The following is a 19,880-nucleotide window of genomic DNA, read 5'->3' on the forward strand; positions in this document are numbered from 1 at the left end:
CAGGGACATTTATATAATAGGGAGTGCCTAACCACATATCTAGCTAAGTTGTGCTCGTCAAAATTAAAAGCTCTACCGTTTCGCAGAGAAAAAAAAAAAGCTCTACCCTCGAACGCAGACTTACATTCAAGAAACTCTAAAGATCGCGCCTTGATTTCACGGCACCATATTTTCCATTTTTCGAGGCTGCCCTCTCCTTTCTTTGCCTTCTTCAATATCAGTTATCACATGTTTGCAATCTGAGGCGACAACAAAACAGCGGATGTCCCAGCAAGCCAAAGCTTCCAAGATTGCTGGATCGGTAATGCGAGGGAAGACAACCACTGATGATCCAAGGTATATATAAACTGTTACTGTTGCGACAAAATGCAGCCGCATCGCCTTGCTCCCCCATCTTCAAAACAGCTGCATCAACATTAGTTTAGGTGTAATCATCAGTGGTGGGATCCATCATGGTGTCGCGCGTGTAGTTGATACCCAGGCCGAAGCTTGAACGGAAGTTTTCGCTAGACCGCTTAGCTCAACTAGGAATGAGTTGACAAATCCATGAGTTGATAGGGGCTCTGAAATATGTCTTCATGAATAGCATTTCTTCTTATCGTTCAAATAGCACAGAGGGAGATAGTAAGACGTATAAAGTGATCATGCGGCAATGTTTCCATTAGACCAAACAGACAATGCTAGGCATTCTCCTCTCCACATGCAATCAAGTGTTCCACCATTAGGTCATCCGATAAAACCCGTACACTATTTGCCATGTTGCATTCAATTAAGGAGTGTCTCCACAAATCTTCAGCTCCGCATAAGGTGTAGGAGCTTGATCTCGCAATATTCCTATGCTCCAACAGGTGAGCTGTAGGCAAGAACTTCTAGGCTAGTCTCCCAAGGAATATTATGATTATGGAGGGGCATAGGTCTTCCACAAGGAGCTCCAACCCTTCATCTCGGACTCAGCATTGGACGAACCATGGTTGCCCTCAAAATAATTAACCCTGTTTTTTCTTGTTGATAACCATCATGTAGGCAGATTGTACAAAGAATAAACATTTGGGGTCAAAGTTCTAATCAGGTTACCTTCTCGTGCACAATGGTATACTAAGGATTGTAGCAGCATTCATTGGTAAAAAAAAATGAACCAACCAGGTCCTTTTTCCATGATGTCAATGTCTCATCAATTAATTTGGATACCATCTGTGGAGGATCAACCATAATTGAAATAATTGGTTTCATCATAGTGTCTCTTGGAAACCAATTATCAGTCCAAATCCGTGTAGTAAGCCCGGCACAAATGCGCCTAATGAGCCCTTGCACAAAATATCTCACCCATCTCAAATTGACCGCCAGATTTACGATGGGTGAGACCCAAGTTCACCCTCCAAGATCGACCCATTCAGGAAGTAAACTGCCTTGAGTATGCTAGCACTCAGTGAGTTTAGCTCCTAAAGCATTCTTCATGATTAACGTGTGAGCAGGCAAAAGTTAAATATATAGTTCCAAATCCCTGAAGCCTAATCCATCTATATGTGTTGGCAATGTCATAACATCCCATCATACCTAGCAAGGTTTCCTCTTTTCTTCTTTGCTTCCCCACCAGAACTGACGGATCAATGAGTTAATATGCCCACAAAGCCCTCGGGGTAATCTGACGCATTCCATCGAGAAATCGGGTGGCTTGAGCAACTAATTTAAGTACCTCCTCACCCCCTAGGTTTAATAAACGTTCTTGAGAAAATAAAAGTGTTACTCGTAAAATAACAAGATAAAAAATTAGAAAAATATTGGTTGTAATTTTGTCAACAAAAATTGCAACTTTGGAGAGAAGTAAAATCTATTTCAAAGACCAAAAATAGAAAAAATACTACCAACGTAAATAACAAAAAAGAGAAATCACATATAAAGCATGGTTGCATTTTTTCTTTATGAGGTATTTGCACATTTTTTTTATGGTGCGACCGCAGATATAAAAGAAAAAAGTATACAGATAATATAAATAAGGAGAAAGAAGGCAAAAAAAAATCAGAACTAATGCCGTCTAACTTGCTCTTTGTGCAAAATGAAAACAAATCAATTCAATAAATTCTATGTAACTACCGTATTGAAATTCTGCCGCATGGATGTCCTGGTGGTTGTGGTGTTGCATTCCCAGTCAATTGACATGGGTTCGATTCCTGGACACACCCCTCGTGCAGAATTCTTTGTCTGTCCATTCTGTTTGTTTGCACAAATCTCAAAGAATAATCTGACGGTTCTCAAATTCCAAAGTTTAGTTGACCGCTAGCATATACGCTTCCTGATCTCAAATCATCGTAGCATTTTTAAAAACTTATCACTCAATTTAATCAACCGTCATGAAAATTCAGATTTAACGGAACCGATCAAAACCCAGGTTCGTGCCAACCGATCTCAAAATCAAATAGTCTACGGAAAACAACTCAAACTTTAGGAGACTGGCTATGCTGCGAGAAGAAGGAAAAACCACTTGCACCGTCTCAAACACAATAATGATTGGGTGACCGAGCACACGCATAAGAAGAAGATCATACATGTTCATTTTGTTTCGGCCATGGGAAAAGCTCCTACTAGGAGCCATGAACTAAATTGGGGAAATTTTCACTTTAGGGGAGTAGATCTAGTGGGAATTGATGCCCCTTTCTCCGAAGAGGAAGTGCAAGAGGCAATTAGGCAAATGCCTTCGGACAAGGCCCCTAGCCGGATAGTTTCACCGGTGCTTTCTTCAAAAAGTGTTGGGGCATCATCAAAGACGACCTCATGAGGGCCATCCACCATTTCAACACTCTCCATATGGCGCATCTCCAATGGGTTAATTCGGCGAATATTGTCTTGTTGCCAAAGAGAGAGGGAGCCGAAAGTATCTATGACTATAGACCTATTAGCCTCATCCACGTTGTTGCAAAAATCATAGCTAAGATGATTGCTATCCGGCTAGCACCCCCTCATGAATGACCTTGTGTCCAATGCCCAAAGTGTGTTCATCAAAAGAAGAAGCATAAATGATAACTGCATGTACGTCCGCAACCTCGCACATCGCCTCCACAAGAGCAAAATCCCTTCGCTATTTTTAAGCTTGGCATCCGCAAAGCGTTCGACTCCGTGAGGTGGGATTTCATCATGGAGCTCCTCAAGAGGCATGGTTTTCCTCCTAGATTTCCTGATTGGATCTCCGGGCTCCTTTGTTCCTCCTCCTCGCGAGTCCTCATCAATGGTGTGGATGGCCTACCTATTTTGCACGGACGCGGCTTGAGACAAGGAGACCTGATGAGGGAGCTCCTCGACAATGCCCACCATGAGGAGCTTATGGTTGACGGAATCCTGCAAGTTAACACGAGACATCAGATACCAAACGAACAGGGGGCGAGATTTACCCAAGTTCAGGCCCCTCAATAAGGTAAAACCCTTACTTCATGCTTGTCTGATCTTGATTTATCGAGTAAAATAGGTTGCAATGGGGTAGCCCATAAGATGGCGACTCGTAACCTCCGGCAACGAGGGAAACTATGTTGTCCAAAACTTCTTCATCAGTCAACTTTTTCCCTTGATCGTCTACCATGTTCATTAGCCCACTCATCAAATCATCAGCATAGTCTTCTTCCCCCACATGACCGCATTTCTCCTGCTTCCTCCTCTTCTCAAGCTCCACTTGGAACACTGCGTTTAGCTTCCGTCGACACTACAAATACAACACACCAGCCGTAAACTTATGTTGTTTTTACTTGTTTTGTTTTTTCCTTTGTAGTGGTATATGTATTATAGTCCCTTTTTATTGTAAATATATGAGTCTTAGACTCTGAAGTCATCTACTTTTTACATGTATCTTAGCTTCTTTTTTTTTTTGATATTACGACCAAATATTTAATGACAAACCTAATACGATAATACTATTGTCATGTGCCAATTATCTACTATACTACTCCTATTCCTTTAGAATTAGTACTCCCTCCGATTTGAAATACTTGACGCAAGTTTAGACAAAATGTAAGGTAAAATGTGTCTACATTCATTATATTGAACTGCCATAAGTATTTAAGACCAGAGGGACTAGTTATAAAATTAGAAAAGTTTGGTGGTTTTCTTATAGAAAATCGTTTGTTTACTCATGAAGAAAGAGTTACTCAGGGTAACGAGTTTTTGATAAGAGTAAGTTGATGCATGTACCTTTCGACCATGGTTCAGCGCTGTTCCCGGTAAGTCCACCGGCAATGCTCTCAGCGAGTCAAGTATGCCGGCAAACCATTTATCCATCTTTGCTGCGAGAGGTGACGGCTTCATGCTTATAAATATCTCGCAGGTGCACTCGAACATGAGCTGAAATTCGCAGAGAATATTTATCCATATCTTGGCAAGTAGCAAGGTTTTTCCGGACAAGGATTTTGTGCACATGGGAGTCAGTGCTCCCTTCACTTTTGGATTTTTGAAAATTTCAGATTCTCATATTTCTCTGCTTTCAAGAATTATGACATTAAATATGTAGATAGATGTGTATACGAGGATTGGAATCAAAAAAGTCTCGTCAAAAAATACGTTATATTTTTGGAGATGCAAAAAAGACAAATTTCTGATACAAAGTATTTTTTAATGGAACTTTTTTGACTACACTCCTCATGTCTAAATGTATCTACATATTTAATGCCATAATTTTTGAAAACATAAAAGAGCGAGGTTTTGAAAATTTTCAAAAATCCAAAAGTCCAAGGAGCACTTGTGCTCATGTGCACATGGTACTTTCCGGGTTTTTCCATGCATGCATGGATGCACTTACTTTATACTATACATGTAACTAAGAATGAGGTAGAGAGCAAATTGAACGACCTACTTTCCTGAACTCTGTAGCGGCGGTGATGGTTCCCTTTTCAGCCCACGACCGCAGCGCCGCCGCGACGCGCGGCTGCGCGACCCGCGCGATGTTCCGGAGTGACCTGGGCTGGCTGAAGGACGCGACGACATATCCCCTGATTCTGGTGTGCGCGCTCCCCTCGGCGTTGAACATGGACGACAGGCCAAGGAGGTCCTTGGCCGGCCAGCGGACCCAGAAGCTGTCGTGGGCCTGCAGAACGAACCTGTTGACCGACGGGAGGCAGACGACGATAGTCGGATGGCCGAAGAGGTGGGACCTGTACATGCCCACGCCTTCTCCGTACGCCTTCTTCCTCGTCTCGATGAAGCCGTCGGGGCGGCGCGTCACCTTGAAGCGCCATAGCATGGCCCCTGTCTCACCGAAGAATGGGAGACCCATGTGGCCCGGCGGGAGCCGGCGGTCAAGCCCACGACGGCGCAGTGCGAAGGCGGCGCAGTAGAAAGCGTCGTTGCAGTGCCAGACAGCGAAAGCCAGCAGCGGGACGGCGCCGAGCAGGATGCCTAGCCACCATGCCAAGTCTTCCATTTCTTTCTCACTAGGCACACGCACAACAGAGCTAGCTAGCCAGCGGTTGAATTTGATGGGGTGCTATTTCATAGTCCTGCATATTACATTTGCATATATAGATGCATAGAGATTCAGAGTGTTTAGATCCTTCGGTGCGCAGGATGGCATGCCGACAAAAACAGCACGGATATACTGATCCGGATCGAGTAGCGCGCGTTGGACAGCAGCAGCTACTGTATCTTAAAACGAGGCGAATTCCTGCTGTTTTAGTAAAGGCGCATGGTCGATTATTAGCTAATGCGTACAACCAATACGACAATATGTTAGTCCAGTGGTTGTCTAATGCTGCGTCAGCTGCTGTATCTTATTAACTATTAAGACAAGGCGAAAGTATTGTTTTTGACCCTGCAAGGTCCATTATTGCTGCATCCCCCTACAAGTGGCCAAGGGCATTTGTGATGTGCTCATGGCCATCATGCATACGTATTACTACCTCCGTTGTTCCAATGAAAAAGATTTATATCTATTATATTAAAAGCTAAATCATGTCAATTCCAGCAGAATCCTCAATAGCAACATCAACAAGCAGCAGTTCGAGGATTTCCTTTCCCTCCTAAGCCTTATGGTTTTGTGCTTGGGGCATGCCTCCTCCTTGGACTTTCCCAGGTGCATATCCCCAATTTCCTCCACAACAATTTGGCCATCAGTCCAACCAGTGGATTGCCCCACTTGTAGAAGAATTCTCTCAAAATAATCAAAGTCAAGATGGTGATGTTGCTAATAGAGGTGAAGGGGTGCAAAGTAAGCAGGTGCAGAAGAAGAAGAAGAAGAGCATTAGCAATGGAGACTCTTCATCTCAGGTAATCACCAACCAAATGTCATATGTTGACACTATCTGCCTAGGGTGTGGAGAACCTGGTCACTTTAAGCAGTCATGTGATAAAAAAGCCTTTTGTTTCATCTACAAAACTACTAATCATCATGTTGAAGAGTGTCTTGTGATAAAAAGGCCACATCAGATTGCCAAGTATTTGGAGAGTGTTGCTACTGGTTTGGGTTTCTTTCACATTGAGGTTCCTGATGTGATTGTGAATCCTGTGGCAACAACAAAGAACTATGGTCTGGTGATGATAGAAGAAAGAAATATTGCTAAGCAAGAGCTGGCCAATGAGTTTGCTGGAATCTACAGAACAATTTGGCCTTGGCAGATTAGGTAGTTAACTCAGTGGTCATACCTGGTCAAATTCCCTCCTCATTTGCCAGTGGAACAAGTGATTGGATATCCTAGATTGGCCTAACCAACCTGGAGTGCGGGTGAAATTTTAAGCCTGGAATAATGATCTAGATCATGTGGTAGTGATGCAGGAGACCTAGATGAAAGTCTATGGCTTGCAACCACCCTGGTGTGAGTGGAATTCTATTGCCCAAGCAGTCTCTGTTTATGGTATCCTCCATGAAGTAGAGTGTATGAGTGTGTTTAAAGACTATGCTGAGGTAGTAAGGGTGAGAATCAAATGCAAAGATCCTACCAGAATCCTAGCTGGTAGGTTGTTTCACTTACAATGCAAGTTTTACCAGCTGTTGTTTGAAGTGGAAGGGGATCCTGCTATGGGGGTGGCTGATGACGAGGGATCACCTCGGCAATGCCTACGTATTGTAGACGTGGGTTTCGGGAGAGAGCGACGATGAAGATTCCGGGAGCGAGATTAGGCACACGACGTACCCAGCTTCGGGTCCCCTCGGTGGAGGATCCCTACGTGCTGCTAGCAATCCAGTATATGATCATAGATGTGTTTACATGGTGCCGCCGTAGGCGGAGCTATGTTGTCTATCTATTGTCTATCTTCTGTCCTCCTCTATTTCGGGTGCCCTGGCTAGCTTTATGTATGCAACCAGCCTAGGGTTTTAGAAGAGTCCTAGTCGACTACTTCTTCGGGTTGCCTTGTTGGGCCTTCTCCATATTGGGCCGAGCCGATCCAGGTATACCAATAATGGGTACCCAAAGGGTATACCCATGTCAGTAGCCCCCGAGTGTCTAGGGAAGTCGAAGACTTGCGTAGAGACTCCAAGCATAATCATCTCCAAAGGCGAGGTCCATGTCGTAGATCATGTGTAGCGTAGATGATGTCGACGATTCTTGAAATTATTTTTCTATCGGGTGCGCGACAGCGCTCCCGATGGGAGTAGCCCCCGAGTCTATGGGTAAATGCTTGCACTTAGGCATAGACTCAAGTTGTACTACTCGATGAAGAACTTAACTATATTTCTGGAGGACTTGATGAAATCCATGGGCTCCCGATGGGAGTAGGCTCCACTCGAGTCGTAGAATCGAGTTGAGTCTACAAAGCTTGATTGTCGTAGATGCTGTCGAAGTTATTTTTCTATCGGGTGCGCGGCCAGCGCTCCCGATGGGAGTAGCCCCCGAGGCTACAGCCAAGTGTTTGCACTTGGGTGTAGGCTCAACTTTCTTTTAATCGACACCACAATCTTTCCTCTTTCTTGTATCTTATCGGGAGGGTGAACAATACTCTCGATAAGAGTAGCCCCCGAGCCTATGGGCAGGTGCTTGCACCTGGACATAGACTCAAGTTGTACTATTCGATAAAGAACTTGACTATATTTCTGCGCGCAGCCCCTCGTTTTATTGACTCCAGGCCGTTGCTATCTATGTTGTTCAGGGATAATGGTAAATGGGGCTGGTTCACCTGACGGATCAGGTACCAGTTAACTGCTCTTGTGGCAATCCCGTAAGAACCTACTTCAAGATCACGTCCCTGGACATGATCTCGGGACCTGGCGTAATTCGTCACGTGCCGCTTAAGGACTTACCATGATCCGAATTCCAGTAATGTTATCGGGTTCACAGCGCGTCCGCCGGGATATTTCTTCACATCTGTTGATGTGGAAAAAAGTAGCAGAGCGCAGTCTTTGGCGATGCCTCGCCACACAGGACGGATCCCGGGGTCTTACCTTCGCAGAGTTTTGCGGCATTCAGAGATTATTCGCGACTTTGGCGCTCTGAGAATATTTTGTCAAGTGCCTTGTTCGGCTGATGCAATGACCCATTTTGCGGGTTCTTCTATTTTTCTCTCGGGCTTGATGAGACTGCTGAATATATTGGTCATTCTATATTGCCGGGTACATCACCGATGCTCTTGCTCGGAACAATATGACGAGTCAATGAACCCGAAGATTTGTCCACCTTTTTTTTTTGGGTTCCTCCTTGATGAAAATTTCGTCGAGTTCCTCCTTCAGGAAAATTTCTTCGGGTCCTCTTTGAGGACAATTCTTCGGGTCCTCTTTGAAGATAATTCTTCGGGTCCTCTTTGAAGATAATTCTTCGAGACCTCCTTGAGGATAATTCTTCGGGACCTCCTTGAGGATAATTCTTCGGGACCTCCTTGAAGATAATTCTTCGGGTCCTGTTCTTTCTTGAAGACAATTTCGTCGAGTTCTCCTTGTAGACAATTTCGTCGGGTTCTCTTTTATATACTTTGAAATTTGCTTTCTCCTGCATAAATAAACAAACTTTTTCTATCTTTTCCTTGACTCTCTTTTTCGCATGCGGTGTCAGATGCTCGGATTCGATGATATGTAAAGTAAATTTATGCCGCACAGCCCCCGAGTGTCGTGTGCGGCAAAAGTAAATGATAATCAACTTTATGTAAATTAAAAGGAAACACTTAGCTTATTAGATACGACAGAGTCGATGCGCGATGAAGTCTTTGAGTGCAGCGAAAAAGTTGAGCCGAAATAGAAACCACCGAATTGCGAAAGTGGATGCCACAAAATTGTTGATGAAGAGATAGCCAAAACCCCGAGCACTGCTGGGGTGATGTCATGATTATTGTTTAGACGCTGTGTCACCGTTGTTACTCGGGGTGAAGTCGTTGTCGAGCCCCCGAGTATTATCCGTGTTGCCGAAAGAAGGCCATTAAGGATGAAATACTGAAGATGAAGTCCGAGATGAAGTACTTGAGATGAATCCATATTAAAGATTACACCATCATATATTGAAGATGAATCCGCCGATATCATAGAGGATGAATCCATTGAACCGAAGAATCCAGAAATAACCATAAAAGATGAATCCGTTGATATCATAGAAGATGAATCCATTGACCCGAAGAAAATAGTTCCAATAATAACCATAGAAGATGAATCCATTGACCCGAAAACGCATCGGGTAATATTGTATTTAGAGAAAACCAATGATAACCTTATAAGATGAATCCGACGAAGAAAAAATCCAGTAAGCTGAAGAAGATGAATCCACTGAGCCGAAAAAGATAATTTCACTAAGCCGAAGAAAATTAATCCACTGAGCCGAAGAAAATAATTTCACTGAACCGGAGAAAATAATTCCACTAAACCGGAGAAGATATATCCAGAGCCGAAGAAAATAAATCCACTGAGCCGAAGAAGATAAATTCATAGAGCCGAGAAAGATATATCCAGAGCCGAAGAAAATAAATCCACAAACGATGAAGCCGATGGAGGTGCGACGACAAAGTTAGGCGGTGGATAGCCGAGAGTAATCGGCGCAATAGATGGACGTTAAGGACAATTTTCGCCGGCTAAGGTAGCCGATAGAAGATGTCGATGAAAGAGCCTCAGTGGTCAATGACGATGCTGGTTCTCTCGGATTCAATGACGGTGTAGAATTCAACGGCGCCTAGCCGGGAGTAGTCAATGTAGTCACGCAGCGCCTGACCGGGTGTAGTCGATGAATATGACGCAGTCGATGTAGCGGATCTTTTCTCTCTGCCGTCTAAATCGGATGTGCACAAATTAATTGGACTTTATTCCAATCTGCAGTTATATTATGATGCAAAAAATCTGCGAGAGCAAGTAACAACACAAACCGAAAAAATATTTGGCCAAATAAATTTTACGAATAGCAAATAACTGGAAATATAGCACCTGTGTCGGATGGCGAATCCACCATGATGAGTGTGCACTAGCAGGTTCGTGTTGGCGTCCGCGAGAGTCGCGTTTGCAAATAATTTCTTACGAGTAATGCAGAATAAGGTCGTCGAAGCAAAATAGTCGACGTTTGTTCCGATCTGCAGTAATATTACGGCGCAAAAATTCTGCGAGCAAATAACAATACAATCCGAAAAAATATTTGTCTAAATTTTCCGAATAATGATTAACTGAAAATATAGCACCTGATGATCCTTGTGTCGGATGGCGAATTCGGGACAATAAATGCCGTGCGAGCGAGTGCTTGATAACGAATCCCCAAATTTTTTCGGGTCGTTGGTACTTTTCAAATCCAATATTGCTTCATCGCCTCAAGAAACATGCAATAACCATGTCCGTACCTCGTAGGTGCTCCTGTCGGCTTTTTACATCTCGCGTGGCCGTCTGTTTCCAAAGAAAATCAACTCGAGATTTTTCGGCAACGGAGCTGTATGCGCACACGTGCCACAAACCGTTGAGATCGTTCAATATGTTGTTGCCATGAGGTTGTTGTTTCTTGAAGAAGACGGAGAGTCTCGCCCGAATGACAAAATCCAGTCGCCGCGATTCCCACAGACGGCGCCAATTGACGAGGGATCACCTCGGCAATGCCTACGTATTGTAGACTTGGGTTTCGGGAGAGAGCGACGATGGAGATTCCGAGAGCGAGATTAGGCACACGACGTACCCAGCTTCGGGTCCCCTCGGTGGAGGATCCCTACGTGCTGCTAGCAATCCAGTATATGATCATAGATGTGTTTATAGGGTGCCGCCGTAGGCGGAGCTATGTTGTCTATCTTCTGTCCTCCTCTATTTCAGGTGCCCTGGCTAGCTTTATATATGCAACCAGCCTAGGGTTTTACAAGAGTCCTAGTCGACTACTTCTTCGGGTTGCCTTGTTGGGCCTTCTCCATATTGGGCCGAGCCGATCCAGGTATACCAATAATAGGTACCCAAAGGGTATACCCATGTCAGCTGATGATCCTCCTCAACCACCTCCTCCACCATCTGATGACAATGGTGGTAGAGATAAGGAAGATCAAGTGAATGGACAACAAGATGGGATGGAAACTGATAGGAATGCTCCAAATGTTAATGCCTCTTGTAGTAACAATCAAAATGTAACCCCCACTTCTCCCAACTCTGGTCACATTGTGAGGAGAGTTGGTGGTGGAGAAACTGAACTGAAGGAATATGTCAGTGGCTCTGGGGTGTATGACCAGTTACTGAAGAATGGTTGTATTAATGAGGATGGAAAGTTTGTGTGGAATATTGTCTCTAGTGAGGATACTAAGGCAGTAAGGAAAGAAGTAGATGAGTTTCTCGTGGAAGACCAAGATCACATGTCTTGCCAGCAGTGGATTGACTTGGAAGGGGATATCATGGACAGTGAGATGCATAATTTCCCCCTCCCTGATGAGATCATGCCCAGCTTTGAGAGGATTGACATGGGATGGGGGAGAAGCTAGATGACCAAAGGAAATCCAAAAAAGGCAAGGTGTGGGGCCCTGTGTAGGTTACAAGACAGAGTTCCAGGGTAGATAGATCCATGAATGTACTGGAGAAAGCTATGGAATAAAAAAGGAGGAACCTAGAGGAGCCCAACAAGAAGTTTAAAGGTATAATTCAATCCCAATAATCTTTCCAGTCTATAGATGTTATAGATCTTGAATCCATGGTTAAAAGTGTTGGTGTTAATATTTCTGTTGTTAGCTCTAGTTGTAAGTCTTCACATATAGATAATGTGTGTGTGAATGGAGGGAAGGTAGATGGATTTCCTCCAAAAATCTATGATATAACTATAATTGAGGATACAGTAGCTTTTAATTCTACTAATGGGGTGTGCGTAGTGAATGAGATTCCTAGGGAGAGAATTGCTCTTGAATATCATATGAGTAGGGATATAACCCATGTGATAAGTCTTGTTGTTAATTCTGTAGATCTTGCTAGGGAAAGAGATGCTTTTGGTAGAAGTAATTGTGTAGATGATTATTATAAGGATGTTGGTGATAAATGGATAGAAGTAATTAGGAAATCTAGGGGCAAGCACTCCAGGAAGAAGTTACAATGTTAGTTTCATTTTTTAACATTAGGGGGATTACTGCTCTTGGAAGGAAAAAGTGTTTATAGGATACTATCATTCCTTCAAATGTTGATTACATAGGTTTCCAGGAAACTAAAAAATAAAAATTCACTAATTCTTTTTTGAAGAATGTCTTGGGAAATAGAAATTTTATCTGGAATTTCCTACCTGCAAGTGGGACTGCTGGTGGTATCCTTGTAGGAGTAAATAATGATGTGTTTGATGTCATTTCTTGGGAGGTGAATTTTTTTTTGTTAGTTCTGCAGTTAAAATAAAAAAGTTATGTTCATCCAGCTAGTCACTATAGATTTTTTAAACTGCATTGGGGAGTGGAAGGCCATGGCGACGGCGGCGACGGGAGGGAAAGGAAAGAGGGGCGCCACGAGGGAGGCGGCGTGGTGGGCGTGGGGTGTAATGAAGGGAGGCGCGCGAGCGGTGGCGATTTTGGTGGGGGCGTGGCGGAGGCAACGAGGGCGGGCGGGTGTTGGGGCGGTCGTCGCACCCGTCAACGAGGTTTTGGTTGGCTGGGTTGGACTTGGGAATCTACGAGATTTCACCGAGGTCCAAGGGCTGTTGATTGGCTCCTGTGCCGAGGGAGCGTCCTAGCGCGGCATGGGCCTCCTGAGGCCTTTCACTGTTAACACGATATATCTTAAATATTTTCATTATGTGACATTTTATTTAAAAATAGTACTAAAAAGAGTGGTGTTGTATCTTAGCTACTCTATAGGAAAAAACTATTAATATTCTAATAACACACGTGCATGAATGAGCCCCAAATAATTAAATTTAGTGATAAACAATGCATTGTAGTGCTTTTATCTTAAGAAACACCACAACCTACGATAACCTGCTAAAAGAGAACCCACTGTGTAAGAACCTGAGTGGGTGGCGGCCACATGTCACCATGGCTGGTGCGTGCGGGGCGGTAAATCTTGAAGTTATTTACTCCTGTTAAAATAAAAAGTGGTGCGCGTGGCCACTGTGAAGAATTTTTCTTGTAATGGTGTCATCCATGATTCTTTTGTATGGAGATTTATGGGTAACACTCATGCAGATGTGTTCATCATATTTAGAAATTTCAATCACATCTTATCTTGAGCTTAATTAACTTGAACATGTTGGATAAACATTGAATTTTGTAAAGTATGGCTTGCAACAAAGGAAAGATCCATGCAAGTAATACTAAACACTATAAGAAAAATAAAAATACCTTGAAGTTGTGTTGGAGATGTGGTCTTGGAGAACAAATAGTTAGTAAGAGGAGATGACAAGGAAGTATGAGATATTCTTGTGCTACTTGGTAATCAGCGGGTAAAGTGCTGTCATGGATATTTCAATACATACACTCAAACAAGTTTGTGAATGAAAAGGTCGGCAGCTCAGGATTCGGTTAGCCATGGAAAGTGAAAGACAAAAGGTGGATGTAAAGCATATGACATGATTGAAAGATCCATGAATATGGTTTATACTGCTTACTAAGGGGAAAGACTATTAACTTATTATGAAAAAGGAAAAGCAAAGTGTTTGATAAACATCAAATTTTCATGATCTTCTTGTTATTCAGCAATTCATCTTCTTGTAACTAGTTGCTCTATGAGAGTTTTTCTTCAGTACAAAGGCAAGGTAAATGAAGAACAATCGAGTAAAAGGACAATCAAAGAAGTCATCTATATTCATAGATACACATGAAGCATTGTTCAATTGTCCAACATGCAAAGATTGATCTTGTTCAAACGGTAAGAGGTAATTACTAGAGTTTCTACTTATGAAGTTCATATTTGTATGATTGTTGGTTCAGAAATCTTTCTTTACAACTGAATATGCATAAGTTGATAATACAATGCTCGTATTTGTTTTATCAACCATAAACTCATTGATGCATGATATGATCTATTCGCTTATTTGCTCGAGGACGAGCAAAGGTTTAAGCTTGGCGCAGTTGATACGTGCATTTTGTATCATCATTGTTGCTACATATAGAATTGATATTCATTGTTATTTGCCTTCATACATTGTTATTTATGCATTTTAGATGATTTTCGGGACTTTCCTACAAAATCCCCTTCATTGGTATTTAATTCGTAGGAGGCAGAAAACCTCATTTTTTGTATTTTATTTGTTTCAGGACTTTCTTGATCGCAAAATTCGAGGAAAAATTAACTGGTCAGTTTTCACCCGAAGGAAGTCCGTGAGCGAAAGAAACAAGAGAGAGGGGCCACGAGGTGCAAACGAGCACAGGTGGCACGACCCAACTTCCTGACCGCGCCACCCACCCTCGTTCGCACCTCAGACATCGTTTCGGCCCCCTTTTATTCCAGACGCTCCGTTTCGCCCAAAAACCTAAGCCATATTTTTCCCGAGATTTATTGAGGCGGCAGTAGAGGCGAAAGTCCTCTCCTACTGCGGGGGAGCGCAGATCTGCACCGGTGCCTTCGATGAAGGGGAGAGTGATACCCTCGACATCCCCACTCCTCCTTGTCTTGGGAGGAGGCCTCTCCATCAACATCTTCACCAACACCATCATCACCACCATCACCATCTACGAGATCGACGTCATCCCCCTCATAGTTTGTGTTGAATTTAACCCCACATATTGTTTTTAGTGTTGTTACATGTTTGTGATTGGTACTTTCTCATTATTTGGTGGGGAGATCATATATTCAGATTGTGTTGAAACCATTATGTCGCTAGTCCATATTATGTTTGTCACTTGTGAGTAGTTCCCCACGTTCCTGAGGGCATAGGATGATCTGGCTATGATTCTATATGATGTGCAATGAGTATTTGGTCAAGTTTTTTTATCTTCTATGTTGTTATATGATGGTTATATGCGAATGTCGATTGCATATTACTTCACCTATATGGGCTCATAGGGCTGCACTTTGATGTAATGCATTAGTGTTGGAGGGGTCGGAATGACAGAAACCGTCTTCCAACACTATGGGTTGCATTAGAGTCGTTTATTCTTGGGACCCTAAATCTTATGGCTATGATGGGACATTTATGTCTTAATGATTCCTTTATGCACATGAAAATGGCTATAGGGCCCATCATATAGGATTTGACCTCGGGAAGGCTGCGGCACCCAGTACGGGCGCATGGTACGGGTGGGGCTTGCCCATATCGATGTCCGTTAAACCTTCTGGAACCGCCTCTTCGAGGATGGTCAACTTTGATGCACTTATGACACGATTTTCTTCAGTAATTACAGTTCCATTTGTTATTATGATGTGATTTCCTGCACACCATTCAAACATAGGAGAGATTGCACATCTTTGCATTAATTAGTCATTAGTAACAAATTGAGAGGTAAAATTAGTCAATTTTATGACCTAGATAAGGTTTTAAACACGAGAAAAAGTGGTGTATTTCACAACGATCAACTTCCCCAAGCTGAAACTTGATCGTCCTTGAGCAAGAAACAAAGAACCATAAGAAACTTGACATTTAAACCAAAATAACGAGAAAGTAAACTCACTTACAAGTGGTAGTCTTATGAGTCTAACACTTCTTCCATTTGAAAGCTTAGCATAGTTAGAGAAGTGCCAATAATACGATACACACATTGGTAAATCGAGGCAATCATAATAAAGAATTATCAGTATGAATAACTAGTTGTGTAAACAATCACTCTAGCTTAAGTAGTTAACTCTCAGTTTGCCACGAAACACTAGGAAGTTTATTATAATCAAAATTAAGTATGTTCATTGATGGTGTGTAACTCACACGTTCGTTGGGAACCCCAAGAGGAAGGTATGATGCGCACAGCAGCAAGTTTTCCCTCAGAAAGAAACCAAGGTTTATCGAACCAGGAGGAGCCAAGAAGCACGTTGAAGGTTGATGGCGGCGGGATGTAGTGCGGCGCAACACCAGAGATTCCGGCGCCAACGTGGAACCTGCACAACACAACCAAAGTACTTTGCCCCAACGAAACAGTGAGGTTGTCAATCTCACTGGCTTGCTGTAACAAAGGATTAACCGTATTGTGTGGAAGATGATTGTTTGCAGAAAACAGTAGAACAGTATTGCAATAGATTGTATTTCAGTATAGAGAATTGGACCGGGGTCCATAGTTCACTAGAGGTGTCTCTCCCATAAGATAAACAGCATGTTGGGTGAACAAATTACAGTTGGGCAATTGACAAATAAAGAGGGCATGACCATGCACATACATATTATGATGAGTATAGTGAGATTTAATTGGGCATTACGACAAAGTACATAGACCGCCATCCGGCATGCATCTATGCCTAAAAAGTCCACCTTCAGGTTATCATCCGAACCCCTCCGGTATTAAGTTGCTAACAACAGACAATTGCATTAAGTATTGCGCGTAATGCAATCGGTAACTACATCCTTGAACATAGCACCAATGTTTTATCCCTAGTGGCAACAAGACATCCACAACCTTAGAACTTTCTGTCCACCGTCCCCAGATATCAATGGAGGCATGAACCCACTATCGAGCATAAATACTCCCTCTTGGAGTTACAAGCATCTACTTGGCCAGAGCATCTACTAGTAACGGAGAGCATGCAAGATCATAAACAACACATAGACATAACTTTGATAATCAACATAACAAGTATTCTCTATTCATCGGATCCCAACAAACGCAACATATAGAATTACAGATAGATGATCTTGATCATGTTAGGCAGCTCACAAGATCCGACAATTAAGCACAATGGGGAGAAGACAACCATCTAGCTACTGCTATGGACCCATAGTCCAGGGGTAGACTACTCACACATCACTCCGGAGGCGACCATGGCGGCGTAGAGTCCTCCGGAGATGATTCCCCTCTCCGGCAGGTGCCGGAGGCGATCTCTGGATCCCCCGAGATGGGATCGGCGGCGGCGGCGTCTGCGGAAGGTTTTCCGTATCGTGGCTCTCGTGCACCGGGGGTTTCGCGACGGAGGCTTTAAGTAGGCGGAAGGGCAGGTCAAGAGGCGGCACGAGGGCCCACACCACAGGGCCGCGCGGCCAAGGGTGGGCCGCGCCGCCTAGGGTGTGGCCACCTCGTGGCCCCACTTCGTCTCCTCTTCGGTCTTCGAAGCTTCGTGGCGAAATAGGACCCTGGGCGTTGATTTCGTCCAATTCCGAGAATATTTCGTTACTAGGATTTCTGAAACCAAAAACAGCAGAAATAAAGAATCGGCACTTCGGTATCTTGTTAATAGGTTAGATCCAGAAAATGCACGAATATGACATAAAGTGTGCATAAAACATGTAGATAACATCAATAATGTGGCATGAAACATAAGAAATTATCGATACGTCGGAGACGTATCAGCATCCCCAAGCTTAGTTCTGCTCATCCCGAGCAGGTAAAACGATAACACAGATAATTTCTGGAGTGACATGCCATCATAACCTTGATCATACTATTTGTAAAGCATATGTAGTGAATGCAGCGATCAAAACAATGTATATGACATGAGTAAACAAGTGAATCATAAAGCAAAGACTTTTCATGAATAGCACTTCAAGACAAGCATCAATAAGTCTTGCATAAGAGTTAACTCATAAAGCAATAATTCAAAGTAAAGGTATTTAAGCAACACAAAGGAAGATTAAGTTTCAGCGGTTGCTTTCAACTTGTAACATGTATATCTCATGGATATTGTCAACATAGAGTAATATAATAAGTGCAATAAGCAAGTATGTAGGAATCAATGCACAATTCACACAAGTGTTTGCTTCTTGAGGTGGAGAGAAATAGGTGAACTGACTCAACATTGAAAGTAAAAGAATTATCCTCCATAGAGGAAAAGCATCGATTGCTATATTTGTGCTAGAGCTTTGATTTTGAAAACATAAAGAGAGCATAAAAATAAAGTTTTGAGAGGTGTATGTTGTTGTCAACGAATGGTAGCGGGTACTCTAACCCCCTTGCCAGACAAACCTTCAAAGAGCGGCTCCCATTTTATTTTATTTTTGGGTGGCACTCCTTCCAACCTTTCTTTCACAAACCATGGCTAACCGAATCCTCGGGTGCCTGCCAACAATCTCATACCATGAAGGAGTGCCTTTTTTTATTTTAGTTTTATTATGATGACACTCCTCCCAACCTTTGCTTACACAAGCCATGGCTAACCGAATCCTTCGGGTGCCGTCCAACAATCACACACCATGGAGGAGTGTCTATTTAAGTTAATTAATTTGGGACTGGGAATCCCATTGCCAGCTCTTTTTGCAAAATTATTAGATAAGCGGATGAAGCCACTAGTCCATTGGTGAAAGTTGCCCAACAAGATTGAAAGATAAACACCACATACTTCCTCATGAGCTATAAAACATTGACACAAATCAGATGTGATAAATTTTGAATTGTTTAAAGGTAGCACTCAAGCAATTTACTTTGGAATGGCGGAGAAATATCATGTAGTAGGTAGGTATGGTGGACACAAATGGCATAGTGGTTGGCTCAAGTATTTTGGATGCATGAGAAGTATTCCCTCTCGATACAAGGTTTAGGCTAGCAAGGTTTATTTGAAACAAACACAAGGATGAACGGCGCAGCAAAACTCACATAAAAGACATATTGTAAACATTATAAGACTCTACACCGTCTTCCTTGTTGTTCAAACTCTTTGCTAGAAATTATCTAGACCTTAGAGAGACCAATTATGCAAACCAAATTTTAGCAAACTCTATGTATTTCTTCATTAATAGGTGCAAAGTATATGATGCAAGAGCTTAAACATGAGCACAACAATTGCCAAGTATCACATTATCCAAGACATTATAGCAATTTACTACATGTATCATTTTCCAATTCCAACCATATAACAATTTAACGAAGAGGAAACTTCGCCATGAATATTATGAGTAGAAACTAAGGACATACTTGTCCATATGCTACAGCGGAGCGTGTCTCTCTCCCACAAAGTGAATGCTAGGATCCATTTTATTCAAACAAAACAAAAAACAAAAACAAACCGACGCTCCAAGCAAAGCACATAAGATGTGACCGAATAAAAATATAGTTTCAAGAGAAGGAACCTGATAATTTTGTCGATGAAGAAGAGGATGCCTTGGGCATCCCCAAGCTTAGATGCTTGAGTCTTCTTGAAATATGCAGGGATGAACCACCGGGGCATCCCCAAGCTTAGAGCTTTCACTCTCCTTGATCATGTTGCATCATACTCCTCTCTTGATCCTTGAAAACTTCCTCCACACCAAACTTAGAACAACTCATTAGAGGGTTAGCGACAATAAAAATTAACATGTTCAGAGGTCACACAATCATTCTTAACATTTCTGGACATTGCATAAAGCTACTGGACATTAATGGATCAAAGAAATTCATCCAACATAGCAAAAGAGGCAATGCGAAATAAAAGGCAGAATCTGTCAAAACAGAACAGTTCGTATTGACGAATTTTATCGAGGCACCAGACTTGCTCAAATGAAAATGCTCAAATTGAATGAAAGTTGCGTACA

The 19,880-nt window shown here is 42.7% G+C and overlaps 1 protein-coding gene across 1 annotated transcript; it reads right to left on the bottom strand.

Moving 5' to 3' along the window:
* Window positions 1–2,494: 2,494 nt before the first annotated feature.
* Window positions 2,495–5,553, bottom strand: LOC127325673 (ent-kaurenoic acid oxidase 1-like). The gene is made up of 4 exons (XM_051352490.1): window positions 4,832–5,553; window positions 4,174–4,323; window positions 3,420–3,688; window positions 2,495–3,330 (listed from the first exon to the last, which is right to left on the bottom strand). Exons 1-4 carry the CDS (start codon window positions 5,396–5,398, stop codon window positions 2,994–2,996), a joined length of 1,323 nt encoding a protein of 440 aa, XP_051208450.1. The 5' UTR covers window positions 5,399–5,553; the 3' UTR covers window positions 2,495–2,993.
* Window positions 5,554–19,880: the final 14,327 nt, after the last annotated feature.

This window comes from Lolium perenne, chromosome 4 (assembly GCF_019359855.2).
Source record: "Lolium perenne isolate Kyuss_39 chromosome 4, Kyuss_2.0, whole genome shotgun sequence".
Lineage (NCBI taxonomy): Eukaryota > Viridiplantae > Streptophyta > Magnoliopsida > Poales > Poaceae > Lolium > Lolium perenne.